Source organism: Tachypleus tridentatus, chromosome 6, assembly GCF_004210375.1.
Source record: "Tachypleus tridentatus isolate NWPU-2018 chromosome 6, ASM421037v1, whole genome shotgun sequence".
Taxonomy (NCBI): Eukaryota; Metazoa; Arthropoda; class Merostomata; order Xiphosura; family Limulidae; genus Tachypleus; species Tachypleus tridentatus.
In genome coordinates this window covers 111,769,363-111,794,433 of record NC_134830.1, presented here as the reverse complement: position 1 = coordinate 111,794,433, position 25,071 = coordinate 111,769,363, and the positions used below count along the sequence as shown (strand labels likewise).

At 30.0% G+C, this 25,071-nt stretch overlaps 1 protein-coding gene across 3 annotated transcripts; it reads right to left on the bottom strand.

The window, feature by feature from the left end:
• Positions 1-2,003: 2,003 nt before the first annotated feature.
• Positions 2,004-24,608, bottom strand: LOC143253312 (putative tRNA (uracil-O(2)-)-methyltransferase). Of its 3 annotated transcripts, XM_076506985.1 has the most exons (12): positions 24,487-24,608; positions 19,141-19,554; positions 17,754-17,859; positions 16,987-17,212; positions 16,283-16,351; positions 12,758-12,865; positions 12,418-12,489; positions 9,133-9,239; positions 8,292-8,475; positions 4,873-5,296; positions 3,666-3,782; positions 2,004-2,409 (listed from the first exon to the last, which is right to left on the bottom strand). In XM_076506985.1, the coding sequence occupies exons 1-12, from the start codon at positions 24,503-24,505 to the stop codon at positions 2,207-2,209; spliced, it is 2,049 nt and encodes a 682-aa protein (XP_076363100.1). In that variant the 5' UTR covers positions 24,506-24,608; the 3' UTR covers positions 2,004-2,206. The 3 variants fall into 3 exon arrangements, with proteins under 3 accessions (XP_076363100.1, XP_076363101.1, XP_076363102.1); XM_076506986.1 differs by lacking the exon at positions 12,758-12,865; XM_076506987.1 differs by lacking the exon at positions 19,141-19,554 and having other exon boundaries at positions 24,487-24,548.
• Between the last annotated feature and the right edge of the window lie 463 nt (positions 24,609-25,071).

The window sequence follows — 25,071 nt, the reverse complement described above, 5'->3', positions numbered from 1 at the left end:
TTTTTGATAACAAAGCGTTATTCCATTATTTATTAGTTTTAGAATGTTGTAACTGTCGTCGATGTCTATACGTATAAGATTTGTGGGTGCCTGTGTTTTCTTTGAGATTATTCGCTGTATATTGGTATGTGGAATGCCATGTTCGTCTAATACAATTCACTATCATTTACTTGATGTTTAAATTTCTTTTGATAGTAAAAAACGACCTCTTTTATGGAGTTTGTGAAACTATCTTTAAAGAAATTTATAGTAGTTGATTAACTTTATTTTTGTTTCAGTAAAGCATATTTAGTAAAATTGACAAAATAAAAAACTAATATAAATTTTACATCGTATATTTATTATAAAAGTAAAAATAGGACCTATTCTGATTTGTCAAAAGCATTTATTTCACGACAAAAGTTAATAGCCACAGTAATATTAATAGAAATTATATTTTTATCAGAAAATTATACTTAGTAATAAAATTATTATTTTCATTGGATTTTTTTTTATACTGAGTTGTGTCGTTAAGATAGATGATAGGATTTTCTCTGCCAAACTAAATAGCATTTCCAGACAAACATTGATTTAAAGGTTATGTGTGTGTGTCTGTTTTCTTATTGCAGAGCCACACCGGGCTATTTGCTGAGTCCACCGATTGGAATAGAGCCCCTGATTTTAGCTTTATATGATTTAAAGGAAATAACCCTAGAAACGAGTTTATGGTAAAACGCATAATTTTACTGAAAGTTTTCTAGTAAGAACGTAATTATTAAATACGCTTCACAATAAAAAAAACAAAAAACGAAAGAACGCTTGTTTGTTGAGTAGTAAGTTACACAATGGGTTATTTATGCTATACCCATCACGGGTATCAAAAACCGACTTTTAGCATTACAAGCCCTCCAAAATACCACTAAGACACTGGGAAGGTAAAAAAAAAATGCATACAAATTATAATAAACGGAAATAATTAAAGTTCAAAAAACATTAATATTTTTACAAAGTTCATAAAAAATTATGCATATCCTGTAGTGCATGTAAAAAAATTCAAAACTTTTATATATGATTGTTCATATTTAAATACAAGACTACACAAGAAGCTTTGTATATTGTACCCACCACAGAATTGAACACTAAATTTAAAATATTAAGGCTAACGCAGAACCAACAAAGTGATAGTTCTAATTGAGTTAGTAAAACTGCAAATACACTTTAGTGTTTGTAAAACAAAATATTATTCGTAATTTTAGATGTTGAGCTCACTCAACTTTCTTTAAACCATAATAATACTGGTGTATTTTCTTTTATAAAGATTCACAGTCATTTTCTAAGCTTGATTTCAGATTTCAGCTTCTCAGAGGGAAAAAGCCCCATCTCCTCTCACATTGCCTTGTATCCATTCATTTGACCCCATCTTTTAAATTCTGGACCTACCTTTCATTATAACCGAAGCACTGATAATCATATGAATCCAATAGTTAGTTTTTAGTAGCCCCAAACTTCAGCTACTTGACTTATCATCCCTGCTCTTTATTGTAATTTCTGTCAATTGTTAAAATTTTTGGTATTTGCAAGAGAACATACTAACACTTACAAGGAAGGGAAAAATGAACTATACAATAAAATAATATTATGTAAAAAATAAAAAATCCTTCAAAAATAAAAACATTTGAGTTGTTACTACATTGATCAACTGGTGTCTATCATGTCTCAACCTGTTTCATATTATTTTCTATTCCATCAATTTCAACAGATGTGATACCTGTCTTACTACCACCAATTTACCAGTAATCAGCTATGGTTCAGAAGGATGTCTCATTCCACCTGTAGCTCAGGATAATGTCTATTACCAGTTGTAGTTCAGAATGATGTCTGGTACCAATTGTAGTTCAGAAAGATTATACAGTCATAGGTGGTTGAGGAGACCTCTATAATTGTTAAAATTGGTATTTATTCAGATTTGATACTAATTTACCTTTCAGTGTATCACTGACAATAAACTACACTATTAACCATCATTTATGCAGTAACTATTTAATGTTGTGAAAAAATACCTGTGTATTCATTAATAAACACTGTTAATATTACAACAGAATAGCTAGTACCAGTTGTAATTTTCAGATACTGAAAACATTTCTTGACAGCATCACCACATAAAAGAAGTTCAAGAGTAAGTAGATAAGACCACACCATGTTTGGAAATTACCAACATTTATACACTCTAATTACATGTTTTAATGTTTTCATCTACATGCACAAATTTACATTTTACATCATCTAGAGGGCAACTGTTAGGATGATTCCTGTAAAACCAGCATGGCCGAGTCTTCACAGAGATTTTTCCTTTTCTTTTCTTACTACTTTGACTTGAATCAGATTTTCCTTGGTCAAATGGAGAAGCCAGGCCTGCTGTTCCTTTCTTCACTAAGACATAAACATTCAAAACTATAATTATGAAAATAACTCTGTTATTCATTATGCTAACTTTGATGGTTACTCCACATCACTTTACAGTTACAGCTACGTATATGATACGTGATGTATTATGTTGGTTACTATAAAAACCCTCAGAACTAACAGATAAGTTCTCAGTAAACATTATGCAGGAAGCTTATATTAAGAATAGAAATGCATGAAATTAGTTACTGCTCTTAGCCTTTTCTTTAACCATCTAGCACAGTAAATACATTTCCTTTAAACAATACTATATGTCACAATATCTATGTATTGACTGAACCACAAGTTCTAGGAATGTTTATAAATACAATAGCAGAAAGTTTAAATTTCTTGTTCTTTTTTCTATTACAGGATAAATGAAAAATTCAAACCAATGGTGTCAACCAATTTCACTTACGTGGCAGTTTCAAATGGAGTATTTACTTTTATAAGTATTATTAATGAGTAGTGATGAAAAAAACACACATTTAAACACACGTTTAAATTTCTTGTTCTTTTTTCTATTACAGGATAAATGAAAAATTCAAACCAATGGTGTCAACCAATTTCACTTACGTGGCAGTTTCAAATGGAGTATTTACTTTTATAAGTATTATTAATGAGTAGTGATGAAAAAAACACACACAATTCTAGTGTAAATGATGTTATCATTACCCCTTGAAGTTAGTTTTCTCACAGAAATTTAGTGTTCTGTTAAAAAATTAAGTACAGGGTGAAACAAGTATTACCAGCTAATAACAGAAACACAGTAAATATTACAGTTGGAACATCATTTTCTGTAGAATTTGGTTATAAATAAAAAACCTTTCCATGTCTATTGAAACACTGCATTAAGAAACAAAGAACACTTTTTTCAAAAAAATGAAGTAAATGTAGGGATAGCTAATATCAATCTTTCAAAACAAATGCAATAAAGATAACAGGGATGGCATTTGTATCATGCTTACATAATAACACAGGCACATAATGTAGCAGAGTGTTAAAGATAAAAATAAGATAAACTCAGTTGTGATTAAACACACACACATACTGCTATATGCTAATCCTTGCCATCCCTACATTTCCATCCTTTTTTAAAAGTTATTTCTTTATCTGTATATGTTCAGTAGGGTTTTTAACCCAACAATTTGCACATTATCCTAATAACCCTACAACCTGTAAATCAATGTGGATTTGTTGTTAGGTGTGTCTCTTATTAAAAACTATGAAATAACTTTATGTACCTGAAAATATGTGTTGGTTGTTTCTAAGAAGCGTCTGTAACCCACCACACTGGTTCTTCAACTGTTTTAAGGTGTTATTACTCAAGGTTTTCACCAACACTGAAAGCTCCATTTTACCTAAAAAACAAGTACAGATGTGACAAGAGTGAAAGTGCATATTACTAAAGAATATCTGTAAAGTTGTTTTAACATCAGAGTGACAAATAAATGTGTAAACTAACAAATGCAAAACACTCAAACAATTCTATACTGAAACTGAGGGAATCGTTGTAGCTTTAACACAGATAATTTATAAGTAACAGGTTGAAACTGATGTGGCCAGACCAAAAGTAACAGGCATTAAATAAAGCTACAATGGTGTGACCAGTCCAACAGGGACAAACATTAATTAAAGCTACAATAATGTGACCAGTCCAATAGTAATAAGCCTTATTTAAAGCTGTAATGTGTGACTGGCCAACAGTAATAAACAGCAAGTAAAGCTGTAAAATAAAGAGCAGTCCAATATTGATGGAAATTAATTAATTCTGACATTAATGTAGCTAGTACCTCAGTGTAAGGTATCAATTGAAACTAACAATAATGTAGCTAGTACCTCAGTGTAAGGTATCAATTGAATCTAACAATAATGCAGCTAGTTCCTCAGTGAAAGGTATAAATTAAATTTAACAATAACGTAGCTAGTTCCTCAGTGAAAGGTATTAATTAAATTTAGCAATAATATAGTTAGTACCTCAGTGAAAGGTGTGAATTAAATTAACAATAATGTAGCTAGTACCCCAGTGAAAGGTATTAATTAATACTAAATTTAAAATATTTTAATCCAAAAGTTAATTTAATATTCAATGAATGTGACATATGAAAAAAAAAAATGTTAACATTCATCAAATAAACATTTAACAAAAATGAGAAGAAACAGCTAAACCAGTGAAAGGAGTAAAAAATTTATCACAATATATATATATATATACAATAAAGACTGAATGAAATCCTTTAAGCTTGAAGAATTTAAGAACAGAATGCCATGAGACAGAACTAAAGAAGAAAGTTTTTTCTGTTAACCATCCTGTAAATCCAATAAAGTTTGAAAGATTTGCATCAATGAAATGTTTTTATGAAGTAAAATAAATCATTCGATAGCACAGAATTTTACACAATGTAAAAAAGTAATTCAGTATACAGCATATGTTAACTATGCAACAACTACCTCCAAGTTTCCATTTTCCCTCTTTTCCATCACTTCCCACATAAGAAAGATAGTCTTCTCCACAGTTCAAAAGTGTTTGAGCTATTACACTCACAGTTTCATCAAGGAAATGCTTATCTAGATGAGTACAGTTTCTTACTTGTTCAGCCTTCTCTCTTGGCTGGAAATCATGTAACCAAACAGCACTGGTTGATTTGCAGCAGACCTCTGGATTTCTGTCCTCAGTATTTACTGTATACTCATTATGCTCACAAAATGACTTATGACTCATAATACTGTTTTTCTCCTCACCCATCGTTTTAACAAGAGACAGGTTTCTTACATGAAGGAGTCGAGAATACTTTTTTATGTATTCTGAACGTCTTTTATCAACAACTGCTTCTTCTGACACTTTATAATTGCGTGAGGTACAAATCAGGCAGATCTACAATGGGAAAAACCTAAAAGTTGACGTAAAAGGAAAAAAATATATATCATCTATTTAAAAGCTATCATGCGTCATGTCACACTTGATTTCTCAAAATAGGAGTCATAGAAGTCAAAATTCATTTATCCAGATAAAATAATTTTATTACTGTCTGCCCATTACAATTTTAGTAACAGGGTGCAAGGGTGCTGTGAATGGGGGGGGGGAGTCTTCATGAAACCTTTTAAGTGTAACAAGTGTTGGTATAATAAGCCTACAGTAAACAATGTGGGATTACCTGGACTAGAGCTAAAATATTTATGAATTATGCTATTTTCTGTGATATCAATGTTTCTAATAAACAAAACAAACCTATTTAATCAAAGGAGACTTTAAATTAAGACATCCACAAATATTATTTTTTCAGTTTTGTTGTCTATACATTTCATTTTACGCTTTCAGTATATAGACTAACAACATTAGATTATACTTTTGTTGCTAATCAATAAAATATAAAAGTCTTTTTTGGATCATGGTTTTACCAAAATGCACTGGCTTTTCTATACATTAGAAGTTGTTAATCTAGCTGACTTTTACCAATAATATTCTGTGAATATGCCATAAATTAATTGCACAAATGAACTTAATTTTGATTGGCTCACAAACCAAGTTACTGATGTCAAACTGCCTTGACTGCACTTTCCTATCTTTCTATTGATCAAGCTAGATTTTACAAAATGTATTTATTTCACTTAACTACGAAAGGTGGTGTTAGGGTGGTAGTGCTTGCTCCATTATTTTTATGGACTACATGCTAGTAGTATAATAATATTAGCTATAAAACTAACAAATATACTACTAAATAATGTTAAAGCTTTCCAGATGGGCCACAGGTCAAAGGCTATCTCATGACATTTGTTAACTCACTTTCAAAATTTTATTGAACTACTAGTTTATGAAGTTATGTCACTAAGTTTGGTATCAAATTGTAAATTATAATTAAAATTTAATATTATACATTAATTTCTTAATTAAAAGGTAGGTATCAAAAGAACACATCTAAATATTGATGTTTGTGAGTCATGTGGTATGTTTAATGCAATGTTTCGAATTAATTTGAAAATTTCTGATGTCAAAATACAAAGTCTATAGTTTAATACAAGTTAGGAACTCATATTACCAATATTGATAAGCTACAGTATAAAAAAAGAACATTCTTCTTTTAATTTTGTTGAGATATGGTTTATGTACTGAATAAAACACAATAACCCCCATTCACCTCTTTTCGTTTTTGGAAACAGTCTATTATATACACTTCCTTCAATATATGACATGTGAATAAACAACTAACAGCTTAAAACATCTTCCTCATGGGTTTTTTTCAGTAATTTTAAGGTTCTAGAAGGCCACCTTGTTCTTTCAAACCAATATTTCAAGGAAACAGGTTGTGTCTTTAGTCTGCTAAAATTTCATATTTTTTTTAGACCTGAATTCAGCTTAGCTACTAAACTTGATAAATTATAATGGAATTCTATGATATTGATATAGTTATCTATGAGTTTTTGTTATTCAACCATATGTTTGCATAAAACCTGAAAAAAAAATTGTTTCATATACTTCATGCACAATTTTAAAAACTTAACTTATGTTAAGCAGCAACTGAGTTCAAAGGTTGTATAATTGCTTCACTTCTTTATTTACTATTATATATTTTAAGAAAAATAAGTTTAGTAACTTATTTCTAAATAGTAATAATCCATACACATATACAATGTATAATAACTGAAATATGAGCATTACATTTCAGTCAACTAAATCACAGCCAAGATAAGGCCACTTTGTAAAGACTAAAGCTCAGTTTTATATTATTGGATAGGGTAACATGAATGCACATGTATAACATCGTTCTAACTTACGTATTGTTAGCCAGGTATGGCTGAAAGATCAATATAATAAAAATAATATATATGATTGTATAATGTTATGAGATTTAATCTATTTAGTCTGAACATTTGTTTTCATGCAATAATCTGTTGTCACTCTAGAATGAAAGTAGCAAAATGTATATACATTTCCTAGTTTTTTACTAAACCTGTACAGAAACTTATAAGTGAAAATAACAGATACAATATAGTTTGTTTTTCTTAAGAAACATTTTATAACTATTTAGACATTATAAGGATTTTGCATGTAAAATTTGAAAATTTTCTGACACATAAAAGTATTTTTCAATCTTAAAATTAAAATTACTCTGCATATTGGATATGTAACATGCAAAAAGAAGAAAAAAAGGCACAAGAAAAACATTGCTTAACAAACTTTAAGATTTAATAAAAAAATACTAATTTGTGCATGGAAGCCTTGTAACATTTACTGATAATCTTCAAATTTTGTCAAAATATGCTTGTTAATTTAAAAATTATAGCATGAAACTATAATAAGCACAAAATGATTATTTGGTTGGTCCCAGGGATCGACCCCGTGCTGAAAGAGTCATAAAAGATCAATATAACCAGTTAACTAACACAATGTTTGGAAATTTAACATTAGTCACAATAATGACACTTTCTTTATCACTTCCTTTCTCAAGAAGTATTCTTGTAAATTTGTTTAATCCTGAGAAACTTGTTCCTGATTTTCATTTGCATGTATTAACCCAAACTGAGGATTTGTTTTTGTTCATATAATAAACTGGCTTTTAACTAAAATCTTTAAAATGTTTTAAATTTATTATGTTAACACTCAGATCTGTAACAGGAAAAATACTAAGTCAATACGTATGCATATATATAATATTATTATTTATAGAAATAAACAATACATTACTAAATAATGTTAAAAGATATCAATTTAACTAGCATCAATATTTGACAACTTAGAAATTTAATAAAATAAAAATATAAGAAAAGGTGAAATACAAGATATAAGAAAAGGTGAAATACAAGGTATAAGAAAAGGTGAAATACAAGATATAAATTCAATATCACACTGAAATTGACATATAAATTCATACTCGTTTTGTTGATGGTATCCTGAGCTTATCTTTCTTTACGTGAAATCCCACAACTTGGCAAAGTTCATTAATAAAATTCAAGTAAGACTGATACTGACTAGTTCCACTATGTGATTTTTGGTACTTTCCATCAAATGTGAATGCACAACAGGGAATAAGGAAGGCTCTCATGTGGAAAGATGATCTGTGAGAGAACACAGAAGACAGCTTCAATAACAATAATCTTTCAGGGGACTAAGTTAATATTAAAGACATTATAAGACTACAACTAAAGCCTGAATACAAGATATGAATTTGATGTCTAGCACATTATAAATACTATAAATTTATATCACCTAATTAAATTCAAAAATATTTTAATTAGAGTCTAGTCTATAATAAGTTAAATTGTAGAAAAGTGACTACATGAAGCTTTACTATAGAGACCATACATATTCATTTGACCAAAGCATGCATTTTCTATTCAAAATTAAAATACAACTTAACTAAGTACAAGCAGGTGGATGTACTTATTATGTTCATCTATATAAACCCATTTATATTCACATACTTAGTGGAAACTTACTTAAGTCTAGTTTCAACATTTTAATGTTCTGTAACATAGTACATTTTCAAAATATAAAATAAACATAACAACATAATGTTCTAGGACAACATGGGCTCAATTGGTCCATCTCAGCCATCCCATCCTCTAAACTAAACTTACTAAAATAAGCTTAAAAATATCTTAAAGCCAGCCCCTTATTATTCATATACTTATCAAGATTTCTCTTAAACCCACTTATATTTACTGCCACCTAGATGTTTGAAATAGTATTATCCTTCATGTTCTTACACTCACCTTGCAGCTATCACTGGGATCCAGGGTGTGAGCTCATCTGAATGGTTTCCTATCAACCAGTCATATTCTGGAAATAGGTATTTGTCGGAAGGTGTGATGGTCATCTCCTGTTCATAATAATTTCTGATTGCAGTAAGTTAATTACTTAGAGTGAAACGAAAAACGAACTTGGTCATCAATATAGCTAATAAAATATAAATTCTATATAAGTATAGAATAAAATATTAACGAACATTTGCATACTTACATAATACAATTTTTTACATGTCACTGAACCCAGATACAGTGTCAGTACATGTTAAATGAAATCCTACAGAAATTTTTAGATTATTAAAAACTCTTTTGAGGACTCCTATTTGAATTTATACTTAGAAAAAGTTTATAACAAGCAAGCAAAGTGGAAAATGATCATAGGTAGCTAGGTTTATTTTTGCAGCACATATATTAGGTAGGTAAGAACAAAATTGTATAAGGTATTAAAAAGAAATATTTTGTTCATTAAGACAAAATTTCAATATGTATGGAATCACATCAAATATTTGTTGCATTTGGTATTTTCAACCTTAACTCTTCTGGTGTGTAAGTGTATTGGGCCAGTTTCTAGAAAGTGTCAGTTATCCACCAGAAAAATGAAATTAGATCTTTTCTAGTCTTGGGGTCATGAAGTCATGGGGTAAATCTACTTGTCACATAAAATGGCTATAAATGTTAAAGTGGACATATCTGCTTGATGCACTGTAAGGGTTAAAGGAACATTTTGTTACTGGTTACCAAAGACACTGTAACCAATTATTGGAAGCCACCACCTCCATTGTTATTATTAAGTGAATAGCAAAAACTCATTGTCACCTTTACATGTCCACTGCTGAAAGTGAAGAGCATGCTCAGAAGAATGTCATACAATTAAACTTTAGAATTACCACTCTTCATCTTGGCACTCAAATAATTCTGATAATTTTATCAATAACCTTTAGTGTTCATCCTTTTGTTTTTGTGTAAAACATTGTTTGAAATTGAAATTTTTATTACTTAGTTGAATTTTGAGATGCTTTTGGCAGTCATCTGTCAATATCAAATGTTGTCCAATTAGGCCAAGGTTTGAGAAAGTTGGAAAAAGTACATAATTTCATCTAGCCTAGATACTAGCAGTGTTCTTGCACCTATGAAGAAATGAAATTTCACCACTGCTCAATAAAGCTTATAAGAAATTAAAGTGCAATTTTATAAGGGTTAAAGAAAAAACTGCATTTAATTATGTGTTTTTAAATGTAAATATTATACAAATTGATAAATAATGTTTTATATGGTGAAGAGGCAGTTATATTTTTATTACTAGTCTAGCAGTGTTCGAATGTAGCTGAATTACTTGAAAATAAATATAGCTAAAATTAAAGTGTTTATTGTTTGATAGTTTCTTCAATTTTTAACACAAGAACCTTCAAAGATTTTTCCTTTTCTCTTACAGGCTTCCTCAGGAAATTGATCAATGTGAGGAATTTAAAAGTGTTTTTTTCCTTTTCAGTCCAAGTTTGACATAAGTCAATGGCTAGCAAACACAGATACCCATGTGCTAGAAGCAAGAGATAAATATAAAAATTATACAATTTGTTATTAGATCTATATATGAATCCTGCAAATGCAGTTGAGTAAAGACTTTTAAGTCCAAGTGAAATTTCTTCACAAGGTAGTCATAAGGAAATCTAAATTATTTAATTGAAAACAAGTGGCACTAATAGACCTCTTGATTTAATTTTGAATACAATTTCTATATAATCATTAGAAAACATTAACATTAGATCTATACCTAAATCTGTTAGAACTGTTACATGCATAATTTGATCTGTACTTATACCACACACAGGAACAATCATGCCTAGGATTAATATTAGCTGATTAAACCATTAGAGCTAAATGTTAGGCCTATATCTATATGCACAGATATGATGAGGTGCCTACAATTATACTGATATAACAGATTTTACTATGTTATAATGTAGATTTAGAATTAGGGACTAAACCTAGTTAGCATATTAGGTTTAGGTACTAATGTTAGACAAATTAGGTCCTAACCTCAGTCATACAAGTATCTGACTCGTAATAATGATTTAAGATCTAGCTTATGCATGAGGTGCCTACAATTATACTGATATAACATATTTTACTATGTTATAATGTAGATTTAGAATTAGGGACTAAACCTAGTTAGCATATTAGGTTTAGGTACTAATTTTAGACAAATTAGGTCCTAACCTCAGTCATACAAGTATCTGACTCGTAATAATGATTTAGCTTACGCATACTTGCCTAGGAACACTTTAGAGTACAATATATTGTGCAAAACTGTAATCTCTTAGTAGAAATATTAGTATTTTAATTATCTCATTACCAAACTTCCAATATTTAAAAACATATATTTTTTTAAAAGTTACTTACCTTTGGTGGCAACAAAATTAAAAATGGTGATCATGTGTTTTACCCTAGCAGCATGTCAGAAAATAATGTGCACCAGAGCAAATGGCTTAATAGTCCATTAATTTGATAAATGATGCTTTCAAACTGTTTACTTATCTTTAAATTTCAATAAAAGTTTTGGGTCACCTCATTATCTAAATTTCAAAACTTTTCCAAAACCTTTCAAAATTTTCTACAAAACTAAAAGGCCTGGAAATTTCATTCAAAAATTTTAAAACTTTTCAAGGATTTCCAGGACTGAGGGAATTCTGTACTAGAGAAGTGCATCAATACATTCAGAAGTCTGTTTGAAGCCCTGACAATTTCTACAGAAAATGTCTGTAAACATGTCTACATGAATACCAAAGAGTATAACATAAAGCTTTGCTGAAAGGATAATTTAGTTTGGTATTTGAAAACTAAGTGAAAATTTAGTTATGATTAAAAACCATTTTCTTATGTCATGTTATTTTAAAATAATTAATCAATCACAAACATGCTTAAAGTAGCAGAAAAAGCATTTTTTAAGCACGTATTACTTAGATATAGGGTATTGCATGCATGCAAAATAATAATAAATGGTGATGTAAAATAAATTCACTTACAATATGGCAGTATGAAAAAACCTGAAACATGTTACTATGCTGTTATTCAAACACATTTTTGGTTTGCAAAAAATAAATTAAGAGAATTAAATTGTTAGACATATAAACCACTTAAAATAAAATATGTTTTAAATATGCCATTACTTCATTATTCTGGTTTATAACATATTTCATCATTCTTATGTAAATTAATTACACTTAATATCAAAATAAGTTAAAATCAACTTACCTTAAGCTGAGTCTCTGGTCCATAGATATCCCATATACCCCTATTCCGTAAATCAACTCCTACACCTGGATACTGTAAAGTTATTATCAAATGTAGTTTTTTACTCTCATCATTCTGATAAAATGATCTTAATTATGCAATGTAATATCTCTCTAGTTGAAAAATCAATTCTGTATACAGAAAGATGAATGTTATTATATAAAGGTAATAAGAATTTTTTAATAATATAAAAAATCATATTTTACATATTTACCATGAAAAGCCTTTAAAATATTTTTGATAATGTAGTGGACTTTTAAATGATCTTAAAATATCAATAAAAACAGTATTTCCTCCATACCCCTTCTTGAGTAAGAATATATACCAACAGTCCATTTCCACAACCCAGATCTACAAAAGACTGTTTCTTCTGCAGACCAAGCTCTACGTATTCTTGTTCCCATAGAACCTTAAAGTAAAACCAAACCAATAGGATAATTTAATCTACAACACTTAATTTTTAATTCTAATCTACTGAGTCATGGTGGAAAAGTTTTGAAACATTTATTCAATAAATGTCCCTATGCAAATAAAATGATATTCTGATCTAGAAAGTGTATGAAAATAGATAACACGCACACTTCACATTGAATACTTTCTCATATAACAATACGATTCACTTGTCACATGTTTATTTTCAAAATTGCTTCAGGAAGGCCAATCCATGGACTCAGTTTTAAGTAGATTCACTGAAAGAATCTGGGGTTTTTTGTTTGATCTAAAATTAATGCATTTTACCCTTATTTGCTTACAAGATTTGAGACATTTTTGAAAATTTTTAAAAAGATTTAAATTCCTGCTTTCAGAAGACAGATCTGTAGCTTCTACTGCTTGAGAAACTTTTAATTACTAGAATCCTTTGGTGAAGTGTTATTCCACAACACAATTTTTTGATAATAAAGTTTACATGTAATTTACTTCTACTAAAAATTATCTTTTTGTTATGATATTCCTTATAAATGAATACAGTTTATTTTGATTTCATTTTTATTGTATAAAGAAAACAAAGCAACAAGTATTAATTAGATTCATAGTGACAAACATTTGTTTGAATTAAATGCATAACTCCCAAGCCTTTACCATTATTTCATCTTACCAGATGGTCCCAACACTTTTAATGAGCTCATTACAACAATTAGTTTTCTCTTTTGTCCTCTATTTAATTTTATCATATATCAGTTAACCCTCTTGCTATGGGCTCAGTATAGTATACATGAGTTTGTCTACGCAGTTGCATATGCTAAGTATTTGCACTATAACGTTTGATGCAGTATGTGTATCTTCATAAAATCTGGTAGACTTTTAGTAAAGATTACAAGTATTTTGTATAAGAAATCAGATTTTTTAATGAAATATTTCTACTAAAGATTTGCCCATAAAAATAGTTTGTTTCATTACTGGTCTGAGTGGAAAGTGATTTCATGTTATAATTAAAAAACTATTCTTCATACCAAAAATCTAAAATATTATTTGTGTAATCTCTTGAACTTCCTTAATAAATTTCAAATGTTTATTTTCAGTAAGACTGTATATTCTATGTTATTTTCTATACTCTTAACAATATAGAGTCTGTTACTTGACCAACTTCATAAACATCATAAAAAAAAGTAAATAAATATAAATTATGCTTTTTTCATGCTAGAATGATTACATATTATAACACAAAAATACAAATGTTTAATCTAAGTAGTTTAAGTATCATAATGCTATACGTTTACATACATGTTTACTATTTTTTTGTTACACTGACCTTCCAGTCATGCCTAACTAACATTACATAGCTTGCATTGACATAATGCACATGCATTTATGTCACATATATTGGATGGGTTTTATTGGACTAGTATTTTATAAAACACAGCCACATTTCAATTATTATACATTATACATATGTATATAGATTATTACTATTTAGAAATAAACTATTAAACTTATTTTTCTTAAAATATAGAACAATAAATCAAGAAGTAAACAATTATCTCTACTTGCTATGATCTTTGTACTCAGTTGCTGCTGGACATAGGTTGCTAAGCCTTTTAAAATTTCACACTTGGAGGATATCAAAAATTTGTTTAGGTTTTTCATATATACAATTGAATAACCAAAAAATCATAAATAAATACAATGGTACTACAGAATTCCACTGTAATTTATCAAGCTTAGTAACTAAGATACATTTAGATTTTAAAAATATGAAACTTCATGCAGACCAAAGATACAACCTTTTATATTGAAATCTTGAATCAAAAGAATGTGGTAGCCTTTTCAAAGATTAAAAATGCTAAGAAATTCACTCTGGGGATATTCTGAGCTGCTGATTGGTTATTCACATGTCACTCATTGAAGTAAGTGTATATAAGAGACCATTTCCAAAAATGAAAAGAAGTGTATGAGGCCACTGCATTTCATTCAGTATATATGCCCTATCTCAGCAAAATAAAAATATACAAATTCTTATTTTATATTCTAGCTTGATAATATTAGTAATTTGAGTTCCTAATTTGTACAAAACTATAGACTTAGTATTTTGACATCATAAACATCTAATTTTAAACAGTGCTACATTCAACATGCCACATGACTCACTGAAGTCTATTTGGATGTGTTCTTTTAATATTTACTTTTAAATTAAGAAATTAACTCATATATAATATTGAATTTTAAATTATAATCTACAATGTGATTCTGAACTTATTGACATAAATAAAATAAATTAGTATTTCAATAAAAAGTTGAATGAAAGTCAAGAAATGCAATGACATGGCCTTTGACCCATGACCTGTCAAAAAGAGGTTAATTCTCTGCAAACAGGTTCAATCATTTTGACTGATATTTCCCTAATTTCTACAATTCTATAAATTAATATCAAGTTGTTTTTTTGGTAAAACTTATACTTTATCTTATACATTATCTACCCTAAAACTAACTGTAATTATTTGTAACAACAGTTGAAAAATATGAAACAAAATAAAAAGTACAGTTTTCCTAGAGTTACTATAGTTAGTAAAATACAATTACAAAAATTTTCTTAAACAACCTCAGACTCCTAATAGTTTCACATCTGCCTTTCATTTAATTTTATTGTTTTATTGCTTTTTGGTACAGTATAACAAAGCAATAAATCAGCTGATGAAAGCTTAAAGTATTCAAGCCATCAAGTTCCATCATGCTTACATCACACAATAGCAAGCAATATTCCTCAAGACAGCATTTAAAAAAAATTTTTTGTTCATTTAAATTTGCTTATCTAACTTAATAAGACTGTAATTTTAACATTTTAAATACTTTTTAAATAAATAAATAAATATATATATATATATACATATAAATTAACACTTACTTTAGCCTAAAGGCTTTTTGCATTCAGATGCATGGTTTAGCAATCCAATATTTTTTACACTACACTAGTTGTCTAAAGATAATTTATGTATATCTTTCAAATATGCATTTTAGAACACAAAAATTATTCCAAAACTACTATAATTTATCTGGCTTTCTAACCAAGTTATAAGTAGGTTAAAAAAATCCCATTACTGCTCAGTGTAATATTCACTTTAACCCAAATATTAACTGGATTAAGACATGGCAAAATTACTTGTTCTGCTAGCTTCAACTTCCATTGTTTTATTTTATTAGATAAACAAAGAGTTTTCTAACAATAGAAAGAGAATTGCCAAATGTTCTCTCTACTGTCATTTGCTTTTAAAACTAACCTAAAGAAAGGCAGGCAAAATTATGAGTTATTAATCCAAATTTTGTAATACATATTCTTATTTTTATTTTGAAAGAGATATGTTTAGTTCTATAATTTCAATTTCACACTCACCATGAGATAAGAGGCAATAGCAATATCTTCATAGATAAATTTTAATGGATCTGTTGTCTCAGGCCAAAGCTGAAAAAGTGAAACCATCACTGTGCATACAGCAACATTAAACTAAAATTCTACTGAAACTATAATAGTTAAAAATTATGTTGAAGTAAGAATTTGATTTAATATTCTTCATTGCAGAGAAGTTTACACTTGCTTTTTACAGAAAATATGTGTTTGTTCCTTTTTTGTTACATAATTAAGTAGCACAGGTGGTTCATCTTTCAGAAAATAAACCATTTTCAAAAATTTACTGACAAGCCTTTTCAAGGTTATTTTTAACTTCAAAAGTGCCCTGGTAAATAGTTTTTAGCATTTAGTTTAAATATCATTACAAGTTAAGTATTTTTGTTGGAAAACTATTGACAGTCTTCTGCTATACATTTCAAAGTGAGAAATGTTTAATATTTTTAAATACAAACTTTCTCAAACAAGTTGAAGAAGAAGAATTTCTTAATATAGATGAATAATGACTGGAAAAAATAAACAATGCCTTGTGGCATGCTAAAAAAAGATACAAATGTATTTGTTAAATAATAAAATCAAACAAGAGTACACAATAGAGGAGGTACATTTTATGGGTTAAGTAACACATTTATACAAAGTGAATGATTTCAGTTAGCCACCAGATATTTAAATGAGGTCACCAAACACATTACCTTAATTAGTTTTTTGCCATATCTGATTTTCAATTGTTGGTACACCTTGTTGTATGCTTCTACAGGAACTAAACTTAGAGAAGGAATCACAGGATTGGAGGATGAGTTCTGTTTGTTGGTTGCCCATTTTACAAGTTTTGGAAGAACGTTTACCTGTAGCCAGGATACAGCAGGGTTACCTTCAACATCACTGTTGATATCCTCAAGAAGGATATCCACACTTATTCTGCGAGTATAATTAATAAAACACTCAAAAATCTTAATGTGCAGACACAGAGGTATAATTCATGATCACTGATTGTGAAATAAATCAAAGCAAAATAAATGTTTATTTTCAGAACAACTGGTATGGGTATTACCACTTTTATTGATGAGCAGAGAACAATGTTTTGACTTCCCACATCATCTTCAGGTTTAGACTATCAAATATTACAACAAATGACATTCATTTGCTACAACCTTACCACAAGTACTACAAACTATCTCTCTAATATGATGGTATTAAAAAGGCATATTTAAGTACTAAATTCAAATACATTTTACACTCTACCTTTAGTATGCATAATTATCACAGTAGTATGATCTATTAATGTTACTATAACTTAAATCTGTATAAAACTTGTGGTTATATTTTTTGGTTTCTTTTCCTGGGCTATTTTCAAACAAGAAAATTAACAGAGCATGTACTATTCATATATAATCAAGTTACACGGCACACAATTATCAGGAATAATAATACTGATAAACTGGTCATCACATCTACAAACCTTTCTTGCTCTGTATGGGTTATTCTATAGGTGAAGTTGGGAACAACTTTATGAACTGCACCAATTTTCAAAACAGGGTGAAAAATAACTTGCCTATTGCTTTTATCTGAAAAGTATAATGATGTAAAAACAATCATATTAAAATCTTGCCTATCACTAAATGAAGAACTAACCAATCAAGTTACTGACTAGTACGAGAACAAATAATTATCTAAATACTGCACACAACTATAAAATCAAGTTTCCAAATCAGTGATGTCGAGAAACCCACTTGTTGAGAAATTTATATGCAAAAACGGCTCGTTTGGGTTGAGAAAATATTTTACATAGAAGGTCGAAATGTTGTTCACTCTTCTATGTAAAATATTTTCTCAACCCAAACGAGCCGTTTTTGCATACAAGTTTCCAAATGTTAATTAACTACACATCACAATAAATACTAATGTTAAAAACATTTTAAAAATGTTTAGTAAAAGATGAATTTATTACACCAAAGCTGTAAAAAAAAGGGAGACATCCAATTAAAATTTCTAAGTAAAGAAATAAGAAAGCTCTATAAACAATCCTTGTAAATTATTATTGGCAAAAAGTGGTATAAATTTACTGGAGCCTGAGATGTTTGGGAACTGTCCAAGCTTTGGACATGAGCATGCCTGGTACTTCATGATTTTCTTTATTAATTATTGATTGGATAAAAGAGTATCAAATATTTGACTTTATGCAAATGAATGACATGCACTGGGAACACTGAAAGGAGAAACAGCCATTTTGTGTATTTCACTTAAAAACTGTCCTGATAGAGATTTGCTTCCTGAAACATTACCTAAAATATTTCTTTCCTGAAAATCCTACAGTCAAAATACTTTATTTTTAGGACAACATCACTGTTAAACATTAGACTTAATATGCTTTTTCTGCTGATTTTTTTGTGGACAGTAACACGAACCTCACTTTCATAAAAAAAATAAAAATACCTTAACTGCACAAGTGGATATTTCTTAGTGTACATTTCCTATACAGACAATAACTGTATCTAAGATAATAAAATAAGTAAAAATTTTGCCATACAAAACAATTTTAGATACAAAAATTTGATTACAACCTTTCAAATACTGATATTTCAAAAATTAATAATCTTAATCACATTGTACTTGTAAATAATGCTTTTAATGCTGTTTACAAGAACCTTTCTTTTTCTGTAAAACAGATTTTGTGTCAAAGTAAACAGATATTCATTTTTTGGAATATGGATGTTCTGTTTTTTTTATAATTAAATTTATGGTCAAGGAATTCTTTGCTTTCTATGATTGGAAGTAGTTTGATTCATACATTCTTGTACCTATAAAAACATTTTACAAAATAAGATTTCTTTAGTTTATTTCTTTACCAATTACTGCTATCTCTTGTGCTTCTGGGAATTTTTCTGGTTGCTTAGGAAGTAGTTGCCGAACTTGTAAAAACATTGTACCACCACTGTTCCAGAATAACTGCTCACAAGGAACAAGTTTCCATTTCTTTCGAAAGATGTGTATCTCAGATGTAATATCCATTGTCTGTGCTGTGCAATCTATCAAGTCAATAATTTTGTCTGCATTATCAGGAGCAAAACATTGCTTGTGGGTATGACAATGAGGCTGGACATCTACCACATATGTCATAAGAGGCTTAACAGCCATTAATCTTCTATTCACAGTGTGTGGCTGTTCTGTCCACACCTTGAGGGCAATCCAGAAATCTGTTTCTTCAACCTCACTGCAAGACTCAATAATGCTTTTCCACACATATTTCAATTTTGGTATTTCTAAACAAGAATAAAATCCTTCTTTTTAGATATTAAATAAATTATAATTAATTCTTCAGTTATTGTAAAATGCAAAAGAACGAGAAAACAAAACATACACTACAATAAAACTGCCACAAAGTTCTTTTTTAAACACAGAAAGTCTGATGTATACACAAAATCAACACCAACTAAGATACCAGCAACAGTAGAGCGAGCAGCTTGGAATCCCTAATCCCAATTGCAAAAGACCTTCCACTTCTGCTGATACATTTCCATGGAGAAAGGATGGATAGATTGAGCCAAATGAAAAGCTACACAATGGGAGAAGTTAGATCTAGAAAACAGAAATAGCCAGTTGCCCATGTATAAATGAAAATGCAGCCCTTGGGTCTGAATATGAAGAGCAAAAGTATCTGGCAAAAGCTAAGTGTAAAGACAGAGGATGTGAAGTACAGGAACTAATGACTGTTGTGAAAAAAGAGACTGGGTAATAAGGGAAGTGGTACAGGAGGGAAAAAGTATAGTTGGAGGAAACAAGTAAACCATGGATGAGCTGGCCAGTACTGAGTGATCAGAAGGATCATGTATGGTGTGGCATGGATAAGGGAAGTTACCCAATGAAGAAACTGGATAGAAATAAAAACATATGAATTGGTGTGACCAATCCTGGCTGAAGACACCTAAAGTCAAAGCCTGAGGATGAGGTACCAGGAACCAAAAGAAAGGTGACCAGTGATGCACTGATGTAAGAAAAATCTCACAAACAGTTAAGTCACCAAAAAACGAGAGGATAAACAGACCACTCAGTCTTGTAAAACTTGTTGGGATGGAAAACACAAACCACCACAAATTTGAAAGCACCTGGAACAATATATCCAAAGAAATGAACATACTGCACATGGGCCCAATACAAGAGATCCAATCTAGGAAAAGAGGAATCTTGACTGGGTTCCATCAGAGTAATAGACAGAAGCCACTACCATGGAATTGTTGGAATGGATCTTTATCGGACATTGTCTGGTAAAGGGAATAGAATGACATTATGCTAAACAAACAGCTAGGACTCTATAACATTAATATGTAAAGACTGTTTGTCTATAAACCACTGACCCAAAGCCTCTTAATGATTAATCCATAAACCCTGAATAAATCCATAACTTCCATAAACAGATGTTAATTCAGATGAAGAATTTAGGACTCCAGCTGACATGCGAGTCTTTTCCAACCTCCAAAGGAGATCACCTACAAGGGTAGAAGGAAGCATCCAAGGGATTCCAAGTGAGGTTGCATTAATCATGCAGAGTCCACTGAAGGGAGTGCAAATGTGCATGGCCAAGGGAGATTAAATGTATCATAGAAAACCACACCTCCAAAGGTGTAAGAACATCATATGTAAAAAATGGAGTAGACAGTGTGGTAAATGTACAATTCCAAAGAATGGAGTCAGAGAAGAGAAGGTTGTGCCTAACAGAGGTTAGTGTTGAAAAAGACACCCAAATGTACAAGGTATTGGGGAGGAGGGAGGAAGGAATTCTCCAATATGATCAACCAGCTTACCCAAGCAGCTTTGATAAAATGCTGACAACTTAAACTGGCCAACCCAAATTCAGAATAGGCCAGAAGTAGCCAACTGTTCATGTATAAGTGGAAATGCAGCCCCAGGGTCTGAATATAAATAGCAAAAGCCATCCTAAAGAGTAGGATGTGCAATTAAGTTATGGGATGGCAAGGAAAAGGGAAGGAAACATGTACCTGGAACAATGAATGTGGGGCAAGAAATGGATTTTCAAATTCCTTCGACAAAACCTAAAGAACTCAAACATCAGTGATGAAACGATGCCACCAATGAATGAAGGCCACAACTCAAGCTCCTACTGAGCCTAAACCCCCAGGAATTGTGAATCTTTATTACTATATGTTACATTTTTGCCTGTCATAAAACTAAATTGTAATGAACTGATAAAAATATTTTTTATGTAAAGTATGTAATGGACCACAGCAATAATTTATAGAAATAGCTGCAATATTGACTATATTTATGTTTTCACTTTGTGTGACTGATGCATTATTACAGATACTGTAACTATGAAGCCATGGATCTAAAAACAAGTTGGTATATAAGAAGTGTTTAAAAAAGTCAATGAAGTCATGGAATCCAATATTAGTTTTAGGTTTAAACTGATTAATACTGATTACTGTGTACTTCCAGATAGCATTTGATAAAGTGTAGCACAAGAGATTAACTACTTTGTTGGATGGTTGTTTGCTGGGGAAAGGATTGAAGTCTGTAAAAATATTGAGTAAGTAACAGAAAATAGTAAATAGTGATTAAGATTTTTTTTAAATTGGAAGAATATCACAGGTGTAATATTGATTTCAATAGCTTATTTGATAATCAAGTTTCAAAATTTGTTGATGATATCTCTAAGCTGATAAAAATAATTCTACTGAGAAAATATCTCTTATTAAAAAGAACATTGACAATCTTTCTGTCTAGATCAAGAGGGCTTATGTAGACCAATCAGCTTAAAAAAGTGTAGGCAAAGAGTTAAAAACTGACTGTGCCCTTAAAGAATGTTGGTGGTAAAGTTTCTGATTAAGACTATGAAACTGATCATTTAAATGTTTCATTCTCTTTGGTTTTTTAAAAGTTATTAGCAAAATTCCTGACTCTAAGTATTGCATTCTATGGGAAATATTGGAATTGACCACGAGACAAGATTTTCCCAGAGTTTTAAAGTATTCAAAGACAAGATATGCAAGTCTTTCTTCTATTTATGTTGCTCAAAAGACAGTGGACAAGTGCCTGATGATTGTAAATTATTAATATTACTGCTATTTAGCATTTTACTTTTGTTTTGAGACATATTCTAAATAGCTTGATAAAAGAAGCTTCAGAAATCAATTAGCAACATATGAATCTTAAATTCATTAAATGAAAATACTGTTATCTGAGTTTTTCAAAAATGTTGCTTGTTTTCATGAATTATGGTAGTGGTTTGTGAAAGGAACTGCAATTTGTCCATTATTTAATATTGTTCCACCAGCTTAGAGCAAAAATGGCTGTGAGTATTGTAATAAAACCTGGACTAAATGCATCATTGTAGATTGTGTAGTTTATTTGACAACCTACTAAATAACAGCACTTGTAAAACTGTTGAATCCTAATCTTTTTAATGTAGTCTGTGGTTTATATTGTGCCTCATAATCTAATATACAAGCATATGTACATAACTGCATGCAGGCCAGGGATATAATTTAATGTTTATATGGCAGGCATGATACATGTACCATAGCAAATGTACTGATGTTACATATCACTATTTGTTCATGTATAGGGTTCCTGCTTTTTGTATACAATGTTGCTGACAGGATCACAGTTTGTTTGTTTTTTTAAACTGCATGATCAATTTCGGCCATATTATGTAAATGTATAAAATGTTATACAAACATCCCATAACAGAAATCTTTAAGCCACGATTTAAAAAAATAGCATGAAACTCAGTAATCATGGCAATGATTGGTGTTAAGTGTCAAATTACAGTTAACACTGTATGATTGTGAATTTTATAGATACTGTAAATAGAGTATCCATCCTTCAAGCTGACTATAAACAGGGACAAAAATAATGTAAGCAAGAGGTGGCAGAAATGATGATGATTCTAGGAGAAAATGAGGCAGAAATTTTGTAACTATATACTTTATCCAGAAAATATTTAGTTTTGAATAAGATTTACAGAAGTGACAGCTAACCAATTTAGGATCATCACAGAAGTGTTGCAACCCAAATCCCATCAAACACTATGGGGAGAAAAGTATATTAATACAAGAAATTCTTAATTATCAATTAACATGTTTCTGATCTTGTTAAGTAAAGAGATTGTCACTATAAGAAGAAATCTAACTAACTGTTGTAAATCTGTGACTGCTAAGCAGAGATGTGGAAGAATAGGAAATATAAAAACTGTAAGAAATATTAAAAATGCTCATGTGTATACATATTTTAAGATATTATGTCACTGTCTTATATTAGCATTTAATATATATGATATTTCACATGGCTATGTATACAACTTCACAACTTGAAACTATAAAGCCTATAAAACTAAATACAAATACTAGTCAACCTGCATTGCATGTATAAAACTCATGCAGTTATAAAATCCAGTTCAAGCACCATTCCAGTATAGCTTAGTAGTCCTTTCAATCCAGTGTTTACAAACTCACCATATAGCTAGAGTATAAATATAGTAGCTATATATATTTTACAATCATACACATTACATGTGGTATACTGATCATCATGCATCAGAATGATCATACATACAGTACCACTATTAGTTACACTGTCACAATGATATCAGGAGCAATATCCATCCAATCTACATAAAGTCATTCCAAAGTTTGTCATTGCTTTCTAAGAGAACATCATACACCAAGTTGACCAACTACATACTTCCTCAAACTGTTTCAAACTGGATAGTATTGCAATTAATAGTATTAATATTATACAGGTTTATATTCATAATGAACATAACAGAAAAACACCATTGTAGAAACACAAAATTTAACATTGTAATTTAAAATGGGGGAATAAGGATCTTTAAAATATACAGACACATGAAAGGTTGCTTAAAGTGAAAACGTGACAGCCAAAAACGTAAACATACAAAAAACATAGTTTTGACACTATTTCCTCAAGCTACAAATCCCTATTCTGATTTCATGTCTAAACTGCACCCTGTAATATTTAGGGTTAATTTACTTTATTAAGAACAATCTTTATGTATAAAATATTCATAAATGTTAACCCCAAAATTGAGAGTTGTTTCGGCTATTTAAGATTCCTCTCCTCTAAACTGTATGAAATATATTTTGATGTTTCACTTAATTCATAATGTCAGATTAACATACATATCAAAAAGTTAGAAATAATGATTAATACATTACCTGACGTCGTATCACACATGCTTACATAAAAGTATGCTACGGTGGAGGTTGGGATAAAATTATGTTAGCGGCCCTCTTGATTTCTCATTATACGTATTTTAATAAAAATAACGAGGAAAAATTTCAGAATATTTGTACAAGAGACAAGATGAATACCCATCATATGGCAGGAAATAACGAATAATTTTTCTTTACAAAATGCTATCGAAATAAATATTTTAAAAGAATGCTTTTAAGAAATATAGTTAAATGTATTTTACTTTGATTATATTCATATTTTATTATTTAAATATAAATCGTACAGTGGTGTACACGTTTTATAGAGCACCGTATTGCTCCAAAAGTTTTGCTTTGTTATACCTATAAAATAAAACTGTTGTAGTTTGGAATGTTTGTTTCTTTGTTCGTTTTAACGCAAAACTATATAATAGATTATTTGCTCTATTTTTACTACGAATGAGGAATCGCGCTCCAGATATCAGGTTTGTCAATTTTACTTCTGATGCACTAGTGAGGGGAATCAAACCCCCTGACTTTAGCATTGTAAATACGTAGACCTTCCACTGTGCTAGCGGGGGACTGTAG